Source organism: Anolis sagrei, chromosome 1, assembly GCF_037176765.1.
Source record: "Anolis sagrei isolate rAnoSag1 chromosome 1, rAnoSag1.mat, whole genome shotgun sequence".
NCBI lineage: Eukaryota > Metazoa > Chordata > Lepidosauria > Squamata > Dactyloidae > Anolis > Anolis sagrei.
In genome coordinates, this window is record NC_090021.1 from 76,563,496 (window position 1) to 76,585,455 (window position 21,960).

A 21,960-nucleotide genomic window follows, 5' to 3' on the forward strand; every position below is an offset into this window, starting at 1 on the left:
ACTACCACCACTACCACTACCACCAAGCCTAGGATAGACTATCTGTCCCAATGACATGGGAACCACTAGGCTCTACTACTCCATTTTTAGGGTAAGGTTATACTAGGCTTTCATCTCCAGGAGCTACATGAGATGCTAGCTTTAGGAGGTGATGCATGCACGTGATACATGTGTGGAGGTGATATACACATAAACCAGCAATCATCTTTCTTTTATAGGAAGGAGTAGAAATCCTTTTCTCTATTCTGTCCACAGTGATCATAATAGCAACCATTTTTTTCCATGCTGATAGCGGCACTGTGAAAAAAGAAAGATTTGTGATAAATAGTGGAGGATTGGGCAGTGGCAAGGATATAGCAGGGAAAGATAGGCCAGGACACTTCTTTGGGACCTACATTAAGGTCTTAGAGACCATATGTATCCATCAGATTACTGTTTGTGTGCCCCTGTTTTCAGGCCAGGTATAATAACAAAAATGTAAAATACACAAACACATACATGACCACAAAAGCATAACATAAAAGCATATATGTGACAGGGAAATAACACATACACAAATAAAAAGCATGGCAGATTTTAAAGTAAAGATCTTTATAATCTACTTAATGGGTCAAGTGGGGAGAAAAGAGAAAGTCTTGGGCAAGGGACTGCCACTGAAAAGACATTGCATCCTGAAGCCTATTTACAAGAATGACCTTTGTAATGGTACCAACACCAGGCCTCCCAAGTCCAGTCTTATAGCCTGAATAACTCATATGTTCTTCAGGTCAATTGGTCTAAGAACATCCAGAGAATAAAGGTTAGTGCTAGAATTTACAATGGAACATGGAAAGAATGTATAATTGGTAAGGCTAATGAAAAACTTGTGTGATATATGGCTCGTAAGTATTCTGACGGCTGAACTTTGCACTAGCTGAAGTTTCTGAGATGTCTGTTAAGTCAGCCTTTTGCAGAATTACAATAGCTGAGTCTGACTGCAAGCAGTTCATGTGATGAGACTGTCAAATTTATCCAGTTTGAGTCACCATTTGAAAGCCAGTGTAAGAATGATTTCTTCAGGGCAGCAAGAAAAGTCTTTGTAAGTTCAACATACTTCTGTGGTAGCTAAATGTTTTTGTTTGGATTTTTTTTTTTAAAAAGAGGCATTTTGGCCTTCAAGGAAGTAGTAATTTCACGTTGGAAGAAACTATGCTCCCCCCACCTTCCAGGACATCTTAAGTGCTTTAAAGTCATTTCATTTGCCCTGGGCAAATGAAACAAATTCCAGTAATCTGGATCTCATTTCTATGAAATCTTTAAGAAGTGATCTGCACACCTCTTGAAATTAAGAGATTTGTGTAAACAACTTTGAATGACTCATATATGGTTCTAGGCCTCCCCCCTCCCTCAGAATTCTTGTGAATAATTTGCCATTTTCAATTGCAATATTTTTCCTGGACAGGTAGAATCTTTCCACTTTATGAATATTTGAAATACGTATTTCTTTTGCTTCTTTTTGGTGAGTGATGTATTTCATCCCCATTTTGAACACTAATTGCTATAAGTACATTTTATATTATAACCCAAAAGCTCTGGGACTGACGTCCATTTCATCAGATCATGAAATATGATTTAAGATGCATGCATGCATATATGTGGTTTGAGAGTGAGGCTGATGGCCCTCCAAGGTTCTCGTCAAATACTGAATTCTTCAGTAGACCACTAAAAGCTTTAAAACATTTCCTCTGGGGCAATCCATTAAAATTATAATTGCTTGCCTGTTTTAATAGTTTAGTTCAACGCCAAAATTCTGAAGCAAGATTTGTCACAAATATTTGCTGAGAATTGGATTGCAACTTCTGCACATCAACAGTGATAGTAATGGTGATACAAAATTTAAATTTGACAAAAAAGTTGGCCTTGCCAAAGTTAAATACAGTTGCCTAAACAAAGCAGAGATTGTCCATCTATGATCTGTTCAGTCTCTAAGACAGGCATGGGCAAACTTGGATCCTTCAGATGTTTTGGACTTCCACAATTCCTAACAGCCTCGTGCCTTTTCCTTTTCCCCATCAGCTGCTTAAGCTGGAGTCCAAAACACCTGGAGGGCTTTTTTTTGTGACGTGTCAGGAGTGACTTGAGAAACTGCAAGTCGCTTCTGGTGTGAGAGAATTGGCCATCTGCAAGGATGTTGCCCAGGGGATGCCTGGATGTTTTATGTTTTTATCATCCTTGTGAGAGGCTTCTCTCATATCCCTGCATGAAGAACTGGAGCTGATAGAGGGAGCTCATCTGCGCTCTCCCCGGATTTGAACCTGTGACCTGTCAGTCTTCAGTCCTGCCGGCACAGGGGTTTAACCCACTGTGCTACCAGGGGCTCCTACCTGGAGGGCTGAAGTTTGCCCATGCCTGTTCTAACATATTTGGGTGAAGGCCCCTCTATCAGCCTCAACAACCTCTCAGGTTCATTTGGTGAGAACATAGGAGAAGTTCTTCTCAATGTCTGCTCCCAGGCTTTGGCACTCCCCTCTAGAAAGGCCTGGGTGCTTCTCCCCTCGTCATTCTATTGCTATGCATTTTTTTCCTGTTCCAATACACTTTTTAGGAATTGACTGCCAGGACTTTTAGTAGTATACTGTTCTGGCTTGTTGTTCTTCTGATCATTATCTTCTGATTTCATTTGATCACTTTTAAAGGGTTCTAATTCTAAATATTGCACAATTGTATTGTAATACCTTTTAATATGATTTCACCTCTCTTTTGTGACTTTTTAATTGTAGTTGTTTTACTTTTTAAAAGCAGCAGAATGACATCTGATTTATCTTTCTTCTGGCGAACCAGAGAAATAAGCCAAGGTTTGCTAGAGGCTTCTCACCAAAACCTTGGTTTATTATAACATGCAAATAATCTACAAAACTGTCATGATGCTATCAAAACTGCCTTGGCACTGGCAGGTTAATTTATACCTGGAATACAATGTAGCTTAATCATTCATTTCTTTTAGATCTCTTCATCATTTCTAGTTCTCTTCATCATTTCCTGCAAATGCCTAAGTTAGTTGATACAGATTTTGTTTCATTGGTTTGCTCTAGGTTTTCTAATATGAATGCTGCACCACAAAGTATAAATGAATCACTGGAGGACTGAAGTGCAGGACAAATCTCAATATAAGTTATCTAAAATGGTTGCAGTTCTAAGAAATATTTCTCTATCGGTGTTCCCTGAAACCGCTTTCCATTTTTATAGAGCATATTAGGATCTACTATTCTTAGTTACACAAGTTCAATAAAGGCCTTGGGAGCAAATTCTTCTAAATTATGACTCAAAGGGTGTGACTGTGCAACAAAGCTTTAATCTGAAGTAGTCATTTAACTTACAACACTAAAAGTAGTTGCAAATAACACCAAAATTAAAGAAAACAAGGAGAATCCTATTTCAAATATAATACTTCAAGTATCTTGCATTTTCCATATAGAAGTCATTATATATATATAATTTCAATGTACTTTGGGAATTGTTCATAAAGAAAGAGCTTTCAACAGCATGGTGTACTCTTTTGTTTCTTGTTCTGGATAATTTTTTATTTACATTAAAAAATTATGTTTTTCAACTTTTTTTGTTTTGTCAGTATGTGCTTTTATTTGTAACTGCTTTGATTTTTGTAAGACAACTTGAGTCGCAGTTTTGAGTCCCAGTGGGAAATGATTTTTAAAAATAAAATTAGCTGTCTAGAAACCAGATTTAAAAAGTAGCAAATCCTATCTTTTTGGCATCAGAGCTACAGGCCTGGGCTGCAGCATCTCATGCTTTTTGCATGGAGCTCTTTCTCCAAACCCACCACCAAAGCACTGGTACGTTTGTGCACGGCATCATGCCCCAGATCCATAGATTTAAGCAGCTGCTGCCACTGCTGCGAGAGACAGCACTGAAACCAGTATGTTTATTGGCAAATATGAACTGTTTTGTGGATTTGGAGATCTATCCCTCTGATATGTGGATGGATACTTCTATATGGAAGGTCCCTAAAACTACTGTTCAGAAGACACCATGCAGCTTTGCTGTCTTTCTTTCTTAAATGGATCATTTAAAGAAAAAAGAAGAAGAAACAACAGGAAGTGATGCACATGAGCTTAATGATGTCTGTACCTCTCATAAAACTTTGCAAAAACAATTTCACAAGAAAAGCCTCTTCTCAAAAGACCTTATCATCTTCTCTTGGCAACAGATAGCATTGGATCCTCCAGTTTTACGGCAAAGTCTGGAGACATAGTAGAAAGCTGGCAATTAATAACTATAATAATAATTTTATTATTATATCTCGCTATCATCTCCCCGAAGGAACTCGGGGCAGCTTACATGGGGACCAAGTCCAGCATAAACAACAGTTACAAAGTAGCATACTTAAAACATATAACATATAACACTAAAATATAATTAAAAATAAAAATAAAATAAAAATAATAAAAACATCTTTAAAAACTTCAACTGACATCTTGACCAGTAATCAGGAAAAGTGGTCATGTTCAGGATTGATAAGGCAGGGCAAGGGCTTGTGCAAATGCAAAACTATAGGGCCCGGCCAGAAGTAAAGTGCTGGGAAAGTGCTGGGAAATCAAAACCATTAGCTAAGGTTGGGTAGTCTTGTCTGAGGATAGTTGTGATTATCAGCTATCCAAAATTTCCATATTTCATTCCCCAGTATTTTCTCCTCTGCCTGAGAGATCTGGAAGCACAGTGAATGCAAAAATCTATAGTTTCCAACTGGTTGGCTGCTAACCGAAGCAAAAGATCACACTGTTTCTGTTCCATCAGTATGACTAAGTGGATTCTAACCTCAGACTAAAGTCTCAAAGGCTCTCCAAGGGTCAGGCTGCGTCTACACCAGGGGTCCTCGAACTTTTTAAACAGAGGGCCAGGTCACAGTCCCTCAATCTGTTGGAGGGCCGGATTATAATTTGAAAAAAAAAAATGAATGAATTCCTATGCACACTGCACATATCTTATTTGTAGTGCAAAAAACACTTAAAAACCATACATAATTAAAATGAATAACAATTTTAACAAATATAAATTTATTAGTATTTCAATTGGAAGTATGGGCCTGCTTTTGGCTGATGAGATAGGGTTGTTGTTGTTGTTGTTGTTGTTGTGTGCTTTCAAGCCATTTCAGACATAGGTTGACCCTGAGCGAGGGCCGGGTAAATGACCTTGGAGGGCCGTATCTGGCCCTCCTTGGGCCTGATCTACACTATATAATTAATGCAGTTTGACAGTACTTTAACAGTCATAGATCAATGGCAGCGAAAATAATAGAAACTATAATTTTACAAGATCTTTGGCCTTCTCTGCCAAAGAATGCTAGCGCCTCAGCAAACTACAGTAGTCTCGCTTATCCAACCTTCACTCATCCACCATTCTGTATTATCCAATACAGTCTGCTCCCACCTGGATCCACAGCTGTTTCAATACATTGAAATGTTTTGGTGCTAAATTTGTAAATACAGTAATTACTACATAACGTTACGGTGTATTGAACTGCCTTTTCTGTTGATTTGTTGTAAAACATGATGTTTTGGTGCTTAATTTGTAAAATCAAAATGTAATTTGACATTTAATAGGCTTTTCCTTAATCCCTCCTCATTATCCAACATTTTCACTTATCCAACGTCCTGGCCCATTTATGTTGGATAAGCGAGATTCTACTGTACTGCACCCAGGATTCCATCACATGGAGCCATGACATTAATGTGGCATCAAACTGCATTAATTCTACAGTGTGGCTGCAGCCCTTTCCTTCTTGTCCTTTATTTTTTGGACTTTGATCAGAATGGACAGTGCATAAAGCCCCGTGAGAACTATCTGTAGGGAGTTTGCCCCCTGCCCTGGCACTTAATATGACTGTTAAACAAATGTCACTTTACCAGGTTTCTGTCAAGTGGGAAATCCACTCAAAATATTCCATGGTTTTGTTGGACTACTCCCCTCTTTGTGTCTCAATCCTTTTTATTTATTTATTTATTTATTTATTTATAGTATTAGAAGTAAACTGATGGTACAGTTGTAATGTATTTTAAAAGCACAAGGTTTAAAAACTTAGCATTATACTAAATGCCCTTTGACCAGTAGCTGGCCACTTGGAGTGCCCTTGTGTTACTATAAGAAGGTCCTCCATTGTGGCAGAGCTCAGACTGCATTGTAATAGGTGGTCTGTAGTTTGCTCTTCTCCACACTCACATGTTGTGGACTCGACTTTGTGGCCTCATTTCTTATGGTTCTTATCTTGTGGTGCCAGGGTGCAGTCTGTTCAGCATCTTCCAAGTCTTGTGTGTGCCCAGGAGACACACAAGACTTGCTATGGTTGAGGTTCTGGGTTTTAGCCTGCCACTTTTGGACTCTTGTTTGCTGAGGTGTTCCTGCAAGTATCTCTGTAGATCTTAGAGAGCTATTTCTTGATTTAAGGCATTCAGGGGGGAGCGACCAGAAGTGTTTCAATCAGTATGGACTCAAATCGATTTGTAAACCCAGAAGCACTGGGTTTAACAATTCTCTGCTCAAAGAAAAGAGACTAAGCAAATAGGTCTGGAAACTGCCCGTGGAGACTTAAAATAGAACTGCTCAAAAAGGTCAGATGGGGTGCTTTGCTTTTTTTAAAAAAAGAACACAAAACAAATATATCACAGGACACTAGGAGCAAGGTGGAAACAGGGAAGTTTCTGCAATAGGCAAAGGTGAAAAAGTGGAGAAGGGTTTACAATATTATTTTATTTACATCATTTTTATCCCACCCATTTCTGCCCGAAGGCGACTCAGGGCAGCGTACAAAACCAGCACAATTAGATACTGTATATATACAAATACATACCTCAGTTTAAAGCAATTAAATTATACCATAAATACATATTAAAACCATAGAAACAATAAAAATTATATAAATCTATAAAAAATACCACAGGAATGAACACACACACACACATAGGTAGGTTAGGTAATGGTTTTTCCCTGACATTGTCCAGTTGTGTCCGACTCTGGGGGTTGGTGCTCATCTCCATTTCTAAGCCGAAGAGCCAGCGCAGTCCGTAGACACCTCCAAGGTCATGTGGCCAGCATGACTTCATGGAGTGCTGTTACCTTTATTGGCCCGAACTGCTAGGTTGGAAGAAGCTGGGCCTAACAGTGGGAGCTCACCCCACTCCCCAGATTCGAACGTGCAACCTTTTGGTCAGCAAGTACAGCAGCTCAGTGGTTTAACCCACTGTGCTGAGGGGGGGGGGGGAGGGCTCCTTTATACTTTATTTATATTCTGCTCTATCTCCCCGGAAGGGACTCAGGACAGATTCCAAACATATAAGATAAATATTCAATACCTGAATACAACAATACATCCATACTAACAAAATTTAAACATACACACACACACATGCATATACATACATACATATATAAATCTGCCAATAATCGCTCTTCTCCAGACAGATAAAGTGACCTTGTATTGTCGAAGTCTTTCATGGCCGGAATCATTGGGTTGTTGTAGTTTTTTTCTGGCTATATGGCCATGTTCTAGAAGCATTCTCTCCTGACGTTTCGCCTGCATCTATGGCAAGCAATCTCAGAGGTTGTGAGATCTGGTCTGTTGGAAAGTGACCTTGACCGGGCGAGGGAGGTGGAGAAGAGAGGCAGTTTCATGGCCGGAATCACTGGGTTGTTGTAGTTTTTTTCGGGCTATATGGCCATGTTTTAGAAGCATTCTCTCCTGATGTTTTGCCTGCATCTATGGCAAGCATCCTCAGAGGTTGTGAGGTCTGGTCTGTTGGAAAGTGACCTTGTCCGGGCGAGGGAGGTGGAGAAGAGAGGCAGAAAGTAAAAAGGAAAGGGGCTGGAAGGAAAGGGGGCAGCAGGAGAGAAAGAGGATCCCACCAACGTCCTTGAAGGAAATTCTGCAACAAGTTGCTTTCCCCCCCTTTTCCTTTTTCTGCAGGGCAAGTGGAGACGGGCTCTCCGGGGAGTTCCCTCCGTCAGGGGAGGAGGAGGAGGAAAGAGGAAGCCGGAGATCTCCCTTGACCCCGAGGAGAGAGCAAGAGGGAGGGAGGGAGGGAGAGCCCGGGGAAGCCCCGCCCCTCCTCCTCCTTCTCCTCCTCGCGCTCCCCCCTCCCTCCTGTCCCGGTGCAGCTCTTCTCGCGCACAGGGCGCAGGGGCGCAGGCGCGCGCTCTGGCTCGAGCCCCCCCCCCCCTTCCTTCCTTCCGCGCGGCTCTTCCCTGGGACTGGCTCTTCTGGTTGCGCCTCCTCCCCTCCCTGCGCTGCCCGGGACGCGCTGGGGGATCCGATGACGTCACTGGCGGCTGCCTCTCTCTCTCTCTCTCTCTCTCTCTCTCTCTCTCCTCGCCCGCTTCTCCCCTCGTAACTTCTGTTCTGGGAAGCGGTGCCAGGAATAACCCGGTCTCTCTCTGTCCGTGTGAGTGTGTGTGTGTGTGGCTTCTGCGGAGCCCGGGCTCCTCTCTCTCTCTCTCTCTCTCTCTCTGTCTGTCCTTCGGAAGGGGAAAATAATAACGCTCCCAGAGACACACGCGAGATGAAGGACTCGGGCCTGCCTTTCTAAAACACTCAAGGAAAAAAATAAAGAGAGAGAGAAGGGGAGAGAGAGAAGGGGAGAGAGAAGAAGCCAGGGAGGAGGAATGGCCAGGAAAACACGGCTCCCGCTGGAGGAGGAAGCGGTGCGGCAAAGCGCCCCACGAGCCAGGCGGGTGTGAAGAAGGGCGCAAGGAGAGGGTCGCACCACCACCACCACAACAAGAGGTGATTGGAGGGCTTCCCTATCCTGTGACATCCAGGTGAGCCTCTGCTGCAATAGACACTTCTCTCCCTTTTCTAGGTTTGCTCCTTGGCCGAAGAGGGAGGCTGACATAGTAAAATTGGGGGGTGTTTGTGTTTTGCCTTAGCGGGGTGCGGGGAAGGAAGGAAGAGGAAGAGACAGTCTGGCTTTGCGGATGGCGTGCTCTGGAGATATGTATTTGTGTGTGTTTATATATCCCTAGGTGAGCCTGCCTCGGGTGGCGCGTCTTCTGAAGGCGGCTGGGCTGGGCTGGGGGGGCACCTTGGCGCATTTGGGGGGCAGGAAGAGCCAGCCAGGGGGGTCTGCGGGGGTCGGAGCCGTGCCCCCTTGGGACCCTTGCCTTCCCTGGAGAGTGAATGGGGGCGGAAGGGAAGGGAAGGGAGACATACAGGCTTATTATAGGGGAGCATATTGGGGTGTTGTACCATTTGTACAGGCAGAGGGGGAGCTTATAGGGCTGTTGTGCCGTTTGTATATATGCTTCTACCTTCTCTCTCTGTGGCCAATTGCAACATTCACACCTGCCTCAAGCAGGCAAGAGTTCTTTCTCCCACCCTGGACATTCCACAGATACATCAACCCCCCTTGCCTAGTTTCCAACAGACCTCACTACTATGTAGTGTCGAAGGCTTTCCTGGCCGGAATCACTGGGTTGTGGGTTTTCCGGGCTGTATAGCCATGTTCCAGAAGCATTCTCTTCTGACATTTCGCCTGCATCTCTGGCAGCCTCTGAGGATGGGTGTCATAGATGCAGGCGAAACGTCAGGAGAGAATGCTTCAGTAACGTGGCCATACAACCCGGAAAACTCACAACAATCCAGACCTCACAACCTCTGAGGATGGCTGCCATAGATGCAGGTGAAACGTCAGAAGATAATGCTTCTGGAACATGGCCATACAGCCTGGAAAACTCACAACCTAGACCTCACCACCTCTGAGGGTGCATGCCATAGGTGTAATTGAAACGTCAGGAGAGAATGCTTCTGGAACAGGGCCATACAGGCCGGAAAACTCACAACAGCCCAGCTGTTTCCAGCCATGAAAGCCTTCGACAATACATTACACATCCACTGTTATGCACAGTCCTGATAGCTACTTCATGTGTATATCACGCACACTGTTCCCTTGCACGCGTGTTTGTGTGTGTGTATGTGCCGGGAATAGCTTTGCGGCAAGCTAAGCCTCCTTCCCTCCCCGCACTTTGCAGGGGATGTTCCGACGTCTTCTTCTCCAGGCGTCTTTGCCGCGTCTGTTGACGAAGGCAAGCCCTCATTGCAGAGGTCTCCTCCTTCCTTCCTTCCTTCCCTCCCGTCGCCCTTGCCGCTTTCCCCGCGTGTTGCGTCTCCTTTAAGAGAGGAAAACAACAACAACAACAACAGAGGATAATCATCATCATCATAGTCATAATGTGGGGAAAGATAAGCACCTTCCACCCCTCAAGGGATGGAAGGAGACAGGAGAGGAAAACAATAACAGAGAATCATCATCATCATCATCATCATCATCATCATGTGGGGATAAGGTTAGTGAGGGATGGAAGGAGACAGCAGAGGGAAATAACAACAACAGAGGATAATAATCTATATAAATAAAATGTAATGTTCGTTTGTGGGATTAACATAACTCAAAAACCACTGGGCGAACTGACACCAAATTTGGACACAATACACCTATCAGGCCAACGAGTGACCATCACTCATAAAACACACTGAAAAACACACCGACAAAAACAATTCCAAACCCAAAGGTCTGTTAGAAAGGCTGTTAGGAATTGTGGGAGTTGGAATCCAAAACCCCTGGAGGGCCCAAGTCTGTCCCTACCTGGTCTACACCTGGAATTATTCCACAGCATTGAGCCATGGTAGTTAAAGGGGTCCCATAGGCCATCCAGCCCAACCACTTCTTGCAGCAAAGACACCATCAAAGCCTTCCAGCCAGATGGCTATCCAGTTGGAAAGGAGCCCCAAAGGCCATCCAGTCCAACCTCATTGGGTGGTAAAGGAAGCCTACCTGACAGATGGCCAACCAGTTGGAAGTGAGCTCCAGAGGTCAACCAGCCCAGCCCCCTTTGGTCCCTTAAAGATGTGTGTGTGTCCTTTGACCATCCATCTACCTACCGATGTTCTATCCATCTACCTTCTGTTCCATCTATCAATGTCCCTTTCCATATGTCCCTTCTGTCTATTGTTTCATGCCTGGAATTCCTCTGTTTTCTGAGGGCCACAGCAATGCATGGCAGGGGATGGCTAGTCTTCTATATAAATAAAAATGTAATGTCCGTTTGTGGGATTAACGTAACTCAAAAACCACTGGGTGAATTGACACCAAATTTGGACACATGACACTTGTCAGGCCAATGAGTGACCATCACTCATAAGACACCGAAAAACATAACAGGAGAGACTTAAAAGCCAAAAAATATATAAAAAATACATTACAACACATACACAAAACCATATATATACACATATGCACAAATATACACACGCACACACATATATACACACACATATATACACAGACTGGGCCACAGCAACGCGTGGCAGGGGACAGCTAGTAATAATTGTAATAACCTCTCAACAGGGGTTTGCCCCAGGCACAGTCAGGCCATTGTATGCTAATCAAGGTGGTCAGTTGAAACATTCACACCTAGCTCCAGCAGAGTCCTTTGTCTCACCCTGGTCATTCCACAGATATATAAACCCTTTTGCCAACAGACCTCACCACCTCTGAGGATGCTTGCCATAGATGCAGGTGAAACGTCAGGAGAGAATGCCTCTAGACCATGGCCTTATAGCCCGAAAAAACCTACAACAACCCAATCGTAATAATAATGTGGGGAAAGATAACCACCTTCTGTCCCTCAACGTTAGTGAGGGATGGAAGGAGACCGGAGAAGTCCAGCCCTTTGCTAGCCAAGGAACAACCCGCTTCTTCCCCTCTCCAGTGTGAACGAGGGAGAGAGAGGGAGAGGGAGAGGGAGGGCGAGAGGTGGCCCAGGCGAAGGTCTTCCGCGCGCGGCCTTTCCCTCTCCTCCTCCTCCTCCTCCTCCTGCTTCTGCTCCCGGGGAATGTGGGGAATACCCAGCATGTAAGTGTATGCAGATGAGGCGCGGGCTGCTGCCTTGCGTAATCGCCTCCTCCTGTGGGGAAGAAGCGGCAGAAGGCTCTGCATGGTTACTAATGAGCCGAGGAGGAGGAGGAGGAGGAGGGAGAAGAAGGCAGGAGAAGCGGAGGAGGAGAAGGAGGAGGAGGAGAAGAGCGCCAGGCAGGACGCAGGGGAGAGGACGCAGCGCTGCCTCGGCTCTCGGAGGCGCCCAGGTAGGGAGGGAGGAAGGGAAGGCCGGAGGGGTCGAGGCGGGAAGGGCCACAGCAGCCCCCCCCCCCCCCCAAGCCCGCCCTGCAGTGCGTTTGCCTGCGTCGGAAGAAGGGTGACTTGGCAGAGCGCTTGCGAGGAGGAGGAGGAGGAGGAAGAGGGAAAAGGAACGGGGGCGAGGAAGAGGAAGAAGCTGGCGGTGGCAGCAGCTGGCCGTGCGGGGGAGGCGACGGCTGTGGACCGGAGGAAGGAGGGGGGAAGAGGAGGGGGGAAGAGGAGGGAGGAGGAGGAGGAAGGCGAGCTGTGTGTGTGTGCGCGTTGCGCCTCTGTGTCTGTTCCCTGAAGTGGGTGGGACGTTGGCCCGTTCCGGGAATGTTCCATGACGTGGAAAAGCCACAGGAAGGGGGTGAACGAGGGGCTCTGCAGCTGCCTCCCTGTGCGTGGGGGCTCCCCGCGAAAGCCCTTCTCCTCCTCCTTCCTTCCCTCTCTTCCCCCTTTCCTTCGCCGCCTTCTCGCAAAGCAATGCCCTTTCCCCTTATATAAGAGCAGTGCATATGGATGTTTGGGTACGGTTATGTAACGCCGGCAGACACAGCCATCCAGGCTTGCTCCGCTGGGGCTCCTGCCCTGAAACATCTCTTTGGAAATAAGGGGGGGGGGGGGGGAGGGAGCTGCCTCCTGGCGTCCTTTCCTTGGGAGGAAGGAAGGAAGGAGGGAGGCATACATAGAGGCGGCCCTTGTGGCTTTCTCCCTCCCAATGTGTTCCTTGCAGGTTGGCTGTCCCTGATCCAAATTCTTGGGGAGGGGGAGGGTTTGGGGGTTTCGATTCCCCCCTTCAGGATTTTGGAATACCCGTGTTTGTATATATATATATGCTGTCAATGTTGTGAACCGCTCTGAATCTCCTTTAAGAGAGAAAAGCAGGTTATAAATAAACACCACACTGGTAATATATGTATGCAGTAACATTGCATGGAGATGGGACCCAAGTTTAAATACAAAATTCATGTCTCCTGTGTTGTTGAAGGCTTTCAAGGCAAGAACCACTGGATTCCTGTGAGTTTTCCAGCCTGTATGGCCATGTTCCAGAAGCATTCTCTCCTAATGTTTTGTCCACATCTATGGCAGGCATTCTCAGAGGTTGTGAGGTATATTGGAAACTAGGCAAAGGAGGTTTGTATATCTGTTGAAGGTCCAGAGTGGGAAAAAGAAGTCTTGTCTGGGTGAATGTTGCAATTACTCACCTTGATTACTGGGTTGTTGTAGGTTTTTTCGGGCTATATGGCCATGGTCTAGAGGCATTCTCTCCTGATGTTTCGCCTGCATCTATGGCAAGCATCCTCAGAGGTAGTGAGGTCTTCGACAATACACCTTGATTACCATTTCAAAGCCTTGCTGCTTCAAGGCCTGGCTGATTGCTGCCTGGGGGAATCCTGGTTGGGAGGTGTTAGCTGATTGTTTTATGTCTAGAATTCCCCTGTTTTCAGAGTGTTGTTCTTTATTTACTGTCCTGATTTTAGAGGGTTTTGTAAAATACTGGTAGCCAGATTTTGTTCATTTTCCTGGTTTCCTCCTCTCTGTTGAAATTGTTCACATGCTTGGATTTCAGTGGCTTCTCTGTGTTGTCAGATATGGTGGTTAGAGTGGTCCAGCATTTCTGTGTTCTCACATAATATGCTGTGTCCAGGTTGGTTCATCAAGTGCTCTGCTATGGCTGACTTCTCTGGATGAAGAGAAGAAGAGCTGCAAGGCCAAGAACAAGCCCCGAGAGTAAAGGCAAACATCCACTCATACATCAAGGGAACCACTGACCACATAGGGAAGATGGTGAAGAAACACAACCTACATACTATCTAAAGACCCACTAAGAAAATCCAACAAATGCTACAATCTGCAAAGGACAAAAGGGACCCTCAGACCTCTGCAGGAGTCTACCCTATACCATGCAGCTGTGGACAAGTCTACATAGGGACCATCAAATGCAGCGATGCTCAAACACAAATCAAGGAACATGAAAGGCATTGCAGACTAATTCAGCGAGAGAAGTCAGCCATAGCAGAGCACTTGATGACCCAACCTGGACATCAAGGTGATTAATTGTAACATTCACACTTGCCTCCAACAGACAAAGAGCTCTTTCTCCTACCCCAGACCTCACTTACCTAGTTTCCAACAGAGCCCTCAACCTCTGAGGATGCCTGCTGTACATGTGGGCGAAATGTCAGGAGAGAATGCTTCTGGAACATGGCCATACATCTTGGAAAACTCACAACTTTTCCTGTATACTTTCTATAAATTGCCTTATACACAATTTTTATAAATGCCTTTGTGCGTGCAATCAAGTTTATGTACATCAAATCACCAGAAAGCAAAGGTGGCACTGTCTAAACAACTCACGAGGATTAAATTTTGGGGTGTTTTGGACTTTGGAGCATTTCTTATAAGGCAATGGTTCTTAACCTGTGGGTCCTCAGATGTTCTGGCCTTCAACTCCCAGAAATCCTAATAGCTGGTAAATTGGCTGGGATTTCTGAGAGTTGTGGGCCAAAATACCTGGGATCCCACAGGCTGAGAACCAGTGATAGAAGGGATACTCATCCTGTGTCTTGGTACTTATGGAAATTTAATATCTGAAGCAGAAATTCCAGGCTTTATACTGGACCACTGCTGCACCAGGTACATAGTCTTCAGATTAGTGTACGTGTGGTTTTCTGGTTCCCAAAGGAGTCCTTTGAATACAGTTCCTTACCTGCAGTGTCTCTATGGACAATAAATATTATTTTTCTGTCCCCGCCCATAAAAGAAATGAACTACAGAGAGGTGTGTGAAAGAGAAGATGGTATCTGCTGTTTAGAATATCTCTTAAGGGGAACATGCAAAAATATCTAGTACGGATCCAGTAAGAGAGGCCTAATCTAAGGATTTGCATATGTGTCCTGAATGTGGCTAATGGCTTATTTATTTATCCAGTAATGTATTTTTCAGCATCCCCATTTTGTGTAACAATCTTGTTTTAAATCAGGCATGGGCAAACTTGGGCCCTCCAGGCGTTTTGGACTTCAACTCCCACTATTTCTAACAGCGCCAGGCCTTTAAAGAAAGGATCTCAGGCTGTTAGGAATAGTGGGAGTTGAAGTCCAAAATTCCTGGAGGACCCGAGTTTGCCCATCCCTGATTTAAATTGTATACATTCTGTTCAACAAGTTATGCATGAATATTGCCAAGTTCTTGTGAATGCTCCATGTAATATTAAAGGTATTATTCTACAGTCTGTCGAGTTTATGTAGTTGTTTTTGGGTCACAAGTTACCAGTTCAGTATTCCCTCCTCTTGAAATGATTATGAGGCCTTCATTATTAGATATATGAATTAAATTGAAATATTTGAATCTGAGAGGCTATAAATGTCACAAGAGATGTTTTGCTGAGTGAAAGTAAGCAATTAGTGCATTTTTCTTTCTGTTTACATGTTGTGGCTTGTCATATAGCATTGTGACCAATGCAGTTGCAGCTGAGTTCAGGGCCTCAGCTCCCCAATGGTGGAAGGCTAACTAATTTGCAAGGACGGAATATGCTCCATATTCAGGTTTGTTTATCTTTCATGTTAATCAAATTGGTGTCTATGCAAAACTTTGCAACATCAGACCATACTGTTACTCTTGTTATGGCGTCTCAACAAGGCTACTATCTCAGAGGGAGAGATATTTATAGTTCTAAGCCAGAGTGTTCCTGACCCTCACTATACTACAAATCCCAGGGTTTCATAGGTTGTAGCCATAGCAATTAAGGTGGAATCATAGTGCCATGACTGTGTAGTGCAAAGAAAGATACAGGCTCTAATATTGCTTCAGAGGGGAAGTGTCTAAACTTTTATTATAGATCTGCTTATTCTGCTGTTGTCCTGTCCTTGAAAGCTCTTGCTGTTAATGTCTGTAGGAATTACTCCATTGACACTGGTAAAACCCTGGTCATAATATGCATTTGATTTCAAAATATAATTAAATTGCAACAGGAAAAAAAAAGGTACATAGGCTTGTTAGTGGCAAAATTGATCATTTATTTGAAAGACAAGTGAAATTTTGATTTTGGAATCTGTGTTTGGATTTGGAATCTGAACAAATATATTTATTTAAAAAAACCCATATAGGATACATGTTGACAGTAAAAGTGAAATTAATTTAGAATGGAAAGTTCTTTAGCATTGCTTTGAAAGTGTCATACACTTGGACTGGACAGTGTCATAGCTTCAAATTTGTAAATATGTTCTCTGAGTTTTCTTTTACATTTTCAATGTGCCTTTCTTATATATAGTAAGATTTATACACATGGAATATGAGGAATAGGAGAGTAGGCATCTGTTGTATGGTTTCTGTGATGAATGTATTGGCTATTGTGTAAGGCAGTGGTTCTCAACCTGTGGTTCCCCAGGTTTTTTGACCCACAACTCCCAGAAATCCCAGCCAGGTTACCAGCTGTTAGGATTTCTGGGAGTTGAAGGCCAAAACATCTGGGGGGCCCACAGGTTGAGAACCACTGGTGTAAGGCATGGCCAGATTATTTGATGTACTTTATTTTAATATGATTGCATAGCTTTTTTTGATGCAGTTCTATTTTAGATGTTACAGAAAATTTGGGTAGACTTGATTTCACCTTCCTCAAGCAATGTTGACAGGATATGAACCAAAATTACAAACTGCTTTTAACTTGACTGATTAAATGAAAAAAAAAAGTTTAATTAGGAAGGAGAGATTATAAAGGTGAAATGTGAAGTGTGTTTTTGCTAGTGTATATACATTATCCTGTGGAGCTTGAACTTGACCATTGTCCTAGTTGTTTCATGTCCTGCCACGAAGGAAGAAATTTATATAGGCTTGTTGGAGTTTCGATAGGGCCACTCTTTTGTGTGACATCTTCACAGGCATTTTGACATAAGCCCTCTGTGTTAATATTGCTTACAGCAACTTTGCAGGTGGGTTGGTAAAGCCACATCTTTTCATTTTCTAGAAGAGGAATCCTTCACACTTATCTACTTCATTTATTTTCTATTGTTCTTCAAAGGAATTATCAGTATGGTTTGTAGCCTTGCAACAAAAATTAAACTGAGAGACAAGGATGTTCCATGAACTACTTTTTCTCAGTGTGGATTTAAATCTTCACCTTCACATTCAGTACCATTCCTCAAGATGTGACACTGCAGTGGCTTTTGGGTTCTTTTAATGCTGTTTTGATGTTGTTGGCTGGGAATATGTTTAGCGAACTGTGGATAATATAGCAATCATTGATATGAGTAATTCACAAGTTCTTTTAAGAAAGAACAGATCTTGGAAAAATATGGATTGTGGGGGATGAAATGGCCTGAAAATTGTGAAGTTGGAACTGGCTTGAAGGTATGAAAAATGAAGGACTGGATATGTGGAGGAGGAAGAAAATAGACCCAGTAAAATGAGGGTATAGGAAGGATAATATAGGAAGGATAATAATATTGAGGATAACTTTGACGGTGTGGTGAATGAATTAGAACCAGACATCCTGAGGAGTGAGGTTGAAGGGGCCTTAAGAAGCATTGCTAACAACAAGGCAGCAGGAGACGACGGGATCCCAGCTGAACTGTTTAAAATCTTAAAAGATGATGCTGTCAAGGTGATGCATGCCATATGCCAGCAAATATGGAAAACACAAGAATGGCCATCAGACTGGAAAAAATCAACGTATATCCCCATACCAAAAAAGGGAAATGCGAAAGACTGCTCCAACTTCCGTACAGTGGCCCTTATTTCTCATGCCAGTAAGGTAATGCTCAAGATCCTGCAAGGAAGACTCCAGCAATACATGGAGCGAGAGTTGCCAGATGTTCAAGCTGGGTTTAGAAAAGGCAGAGGAACGAGAGACCAGATTGCCAATATCCGCTGGATAATGGAGAAAGGCAGGGAGTTACAGAAAAACAACTATTTTTACTTCATTGACTATTCTAAAGCCTTTGACTGTGTGGATCATAATAAATTGTGGCAAGTTTTTGGTGGTATGGGGATACCAAATCACCTTGTCTCTCTCCTGAGGAATCTGTACAAAGACCAAGTAGCAACAGTAAGAACTGACCACGGAAGAACAGACTGGTTCAAGATTGGGAAAGGCGTACGGCAAGGCTGCATACTCTCACCCAACCTTTTTATCTTGTATGCAGAACACATCATACGATGTGCGGGGCTTGATGAATGCAAAGCTGGGGTGAAAATTGCTGGAAGAAACATTAACAACCTCAGATATGCAGATGACACCACTCTGATGGCCAAAAGCGAGGAGGAGCTGAGGAGCCTTCTAATCAAGGTGAAAGAAGAAAGCGCAAAAGCTGGGTTGCAGCTAAACATCAAAAAAACCAAGATTATGGCAACAAGAATGATTGACAACTGGGAAATAGAGGGAGAAAATGTGGAGGCCGTGGCAGACTTTGTATTTCTAGGTGCAAAGATTACTGCAGATGCAGACTGTGGCCAGGAAATCAGAAGACGCTTACATCTTGGGAGGAGAGCAATGTCCAGTCTCGATAAAATAGTAAAGAGTAGAGACATCAGACTGGCAACAAAGATCTGCCTAGTCAAAGCCATGGTATTCCATGTAGTAACCTACGGATGTGAGAGCTGGACCTTAGGGAAGGCTGAGCAAAGGAAGATCGATGCTTTTGAGCTGTGGTGTTGGAGGAAAGTTCTGAGAGTGCCTTGGACTGCGAGAAGATCCAACCAGCCCATCCTCCAGGAAATAAAGCCCGGCTGCTCACTGGAGGGAAGGATACTAGAGACAAAGTTGAAGTACTTTGGCCACATCATGAGGAGACAGCAAAGCCCAGAGAAGACAATTATGCTGGGGAAAGTGGAAGGCAAAAGGAAGAGGGGCCGACCAAGGGCAAGATGGATGGATGGCATCCTTGAAGTGACTGGACTGACCTTGAAGGGGCTGGGGGTGGTGACGGCCGACAGGGAGCTCTGGCGTGGACTGGTCCATGAGGTCACGAAGAGTCGGAGACGACTGAACGAATGAACAACAACAACAAAAATGAGGGTATAACAGGAAACAGAAATAGAAATTGGACTTCGGTTTTGAAAACTGTGGTTTATAGGCTGCATGGATCTGGCCCAATGGAGGTTGTCGTCCAAAACATCTGAGGAGAATACCAGGTAGCCTTTCCCCAACAATCAGATTACAGAGAAAATTGAAAATACAGGCAGTCTCCAAGTTACAAACAAGGTGAGTTTTATAGGTAGGTGTTTGTGTGTGTGTGTGTGTGTATATATATATAAATATATATATAGAGAGAGAGAGAGAGAGAGAGCGCTTTGGATAGCATAGGGAAGGATTAACATCCCTGTGGTACTTGTTTTACTGTCCGTGCCCTGTTTGGAAGATTTTGCCTCACTTTCTGTCCCTGTAACAATTGGATTTTGAAAAATTTGGCTTGTTGAGGAAGCAAGGATTGGTGATAAAGCTTCAGCAGAAACACCTTTTCCCCATTATAACTCTTTCAGAAGGGAATTTCCCTTCTGAGGAGTAGGTTTCTCTCACTTCCTGTTGTCTCACTCCTGTTCTTTTTAAAAAATATTTTATTGAGATTTTTTTTCATAAATGAATAAAATAAATAGTTAAATGAGGGAAACAAGTGATATAGGATAGGATGGTGAGTCGTTTGTAAGTTGGATGTTTGTAACTCGGGAGTTGTTTATTCTTTTAAATGGTTTAGATTTTATTTGAAAAGTATGTATTTAGTCAACTGCATGAGTGTTCAACTATCAGCATGCTTCCATGATGGCAACCATTGTAAATAGTTGAGGAATCAATGAAAGGCCAGGGAGATGGTAAAGTGACACACATATTCCAGACAAAAGAACTGTTGTAAGAGTGCAATCAAAGGGAGACCTTAGTTAAGGACACAGGAAGGCCAAAAGCATGAAGTAAGGTCAAAATAGATTTGATTTAATTAGCTTAGTCTTTGCTGAAAGTGTGATTCATTGAAAGATCCAAGTTGGACTACAGTGACACATTTCCCCTTTCCACAATTGGTGTAAATATGAAGTGGTAGAAAAATGGAAACAAATGGTTTCATAATTTTCACATAATCCAGACGCTGTGACCACAATGCAAAAAACAGTCCTAAAGGATTTTTAGAATTTTGCATATATGAAACCTGTTTTTAGTCTTTGTTACCATGAAGACAAAACACAGAAAATATGCATTCATGTTGCCTTTGTTGAGTAATTGTACTCATATCTGCTTGAATATCTTATATTCAATCATTGCTTTGTTGTCGTGGATCTTGAAGTCTTTCCTGATTTATGGTAACCCTATTACAGGATTTTCCTGACAGAAGTTGCTCAAATGGATTTGCCCTTGCCTTCTCTGAGGCTGAGAGAGTGTGACTTGCTCAAGATCACTCAGTGGATTTTTTGTGCCTGATACACTAATATGCTTTTTATGTCAATGAAAAAACAAGCAAAATGAAAAGATTTTGAAAAGGTAAACTTTGGTAGCATTGAGTCAGTATTAGGGTAGCCCACAGATCAAATTTTAGCCTTTACTATAATAAAAGAAAGAATGGTTACCACACTATTTTTATTGTTGTTGTTGTGCTTGTTATTATTTCTATTATTATATTTATTTATATGCTGCTTTTCTCTTAATAGAGACTCAAAGCAGCAAAAAGTGCTAAAAACAATGTAATATAGTGTTAAAATCTAAAACTATAAACATTAATATAGCATTAAACCAAACATCTGGAAAACTCATGGCAACCCAAACCAAACATCATTTAAGAATAAACACTTTAAACTGTTTAAACCATTAACAACCTTTTAAATACATAAAAACACCACACAACACACTTGACATGGTCTTAGAATGTTTTTCTTTAAAAGTCTGCCTAAAAATAGGGAGGGGTCATTCTGGCTTCCCTAGTCAGGAAGTTCCAGAGTTGAGGGCCTGCTGCCTCATTTCCACCAACCGAGTTTGAGATGGAGGTGGGATCTAGAGAAGGGCTCTCCTGAGAATCTTAGGGCCTGGGCAGGGATTAGCCAAATATCCTGGACCAGGGCCGTATAGGGCTTCAGAGATCATAAGAAGCATTTTGAATTGTACTCTGAAATAAACTGGCAGCCAGTAGGGCTGTTTCCAAAAGGGGTGGTTGGTTGTACACTCCACATAGCCAGTCCCTGGCTTTAGCTTTTGAACCAGACAGCATTTCTGAATACTCTTTGAGGCATCTACATGTAGAACACATTGCAGTAATGCAAACAGGATGTAACTGAGGCATGTACCAGTATCTCAAGGAGCAAATACAGCCAGCAAATACTCTTAAAACATGCAAAGGCACTCCAAGCCACTGTCAAAACTTGGGCCTTCAGGTTCAATGCTGTGTCCATGAATACCCCCAAAATGTGAACTCATGTTCTCAAATAATATGCTATGTCCAGGTTGGTTCATCAGGTGTGCTGCTATGGCTGACTTCTCTGGTTGAAGTAGCCTGCAGTGCCTTTTATGTTCCTTGATTCGTGTTTGGGCAATGCTGCATTTGGTGGTCCCTATGTAGACTTGTCTACAGCTGCATGATATACAGTGGACCTGCAGAAGTGAGAGGATTCTTGTCCTTTGCTGAATGTAGCATTTGTGGGGTTTTCTTAGTGGATCTGTAGATAGTTTTTAGATTGTGTTTCCTCATCAGCTTCCCTGTGCGGTCAGTGGTTCCCTTGATGTATGGGAAGAACACTTTTCCTCTGGGCGGATCTTTGTTTTTACTCTCGTGGCTTGTTCTTGGTCTTGAAGCTCTTCTGATGTCTGTGGTGGAGTATCCATTGGCCT

The 21,960-nt window shown here is 43.3% G+C and overlaps 2 protein-coding genes across 9 annotated transcripts in view; both read left to right on the plus strand.

The window, feature by feature from the left end:
- The first annotated feature begins 8,209 nt into the window (after positions 1-8,209).
- Positions 8,210-21,960, plus strand: part of HIVEP2 (HIVEP zinc finger 2) — a 194,198-nt gene continuing 180,447 nt past the window's right edge. For 4 of the 8 annotated variants that reach the window (XM_067466307.1, XM_067466306.1, XM_067466315.1 and 1 more), the window contains exon 1: positions 8,210-8,805. The gene's annotated coding sequence lies outside the window, so the exon portion shown is untranslated. Of the gene's footprint in view, positions 8,806-11,907; positions 12,128-15,608; positions 15,707-21,960 lie in introns of those variants that run through there. The other 4 variants (XM_060753481.2, XM_060753486.2, XM_067466313.1 and 1 more) reach the window with 3 other exon arrangements.
- LOC137096926 (uncharacterized) lies at positions 11,980-12,465 on the plus strand. The gene has a single exon (XM_067467504.1). The coding sequence runs from the start codon at positions 11,980-11,982 to the stop codon at positions 12,463-12,465; it is 486 nt and encodes a 161-aa protein (XP_067323605.1).

What these genes read in the sequence shown, in the direction of transcription:
- LOC137096926 (XM_067467504.1), top strand. Translation starts at nt 11,980, where the DNA reads ATGGTTACTAATGAGCCGAGGAGGAGGAGGAGGAGGAGGGAGAAGAAG.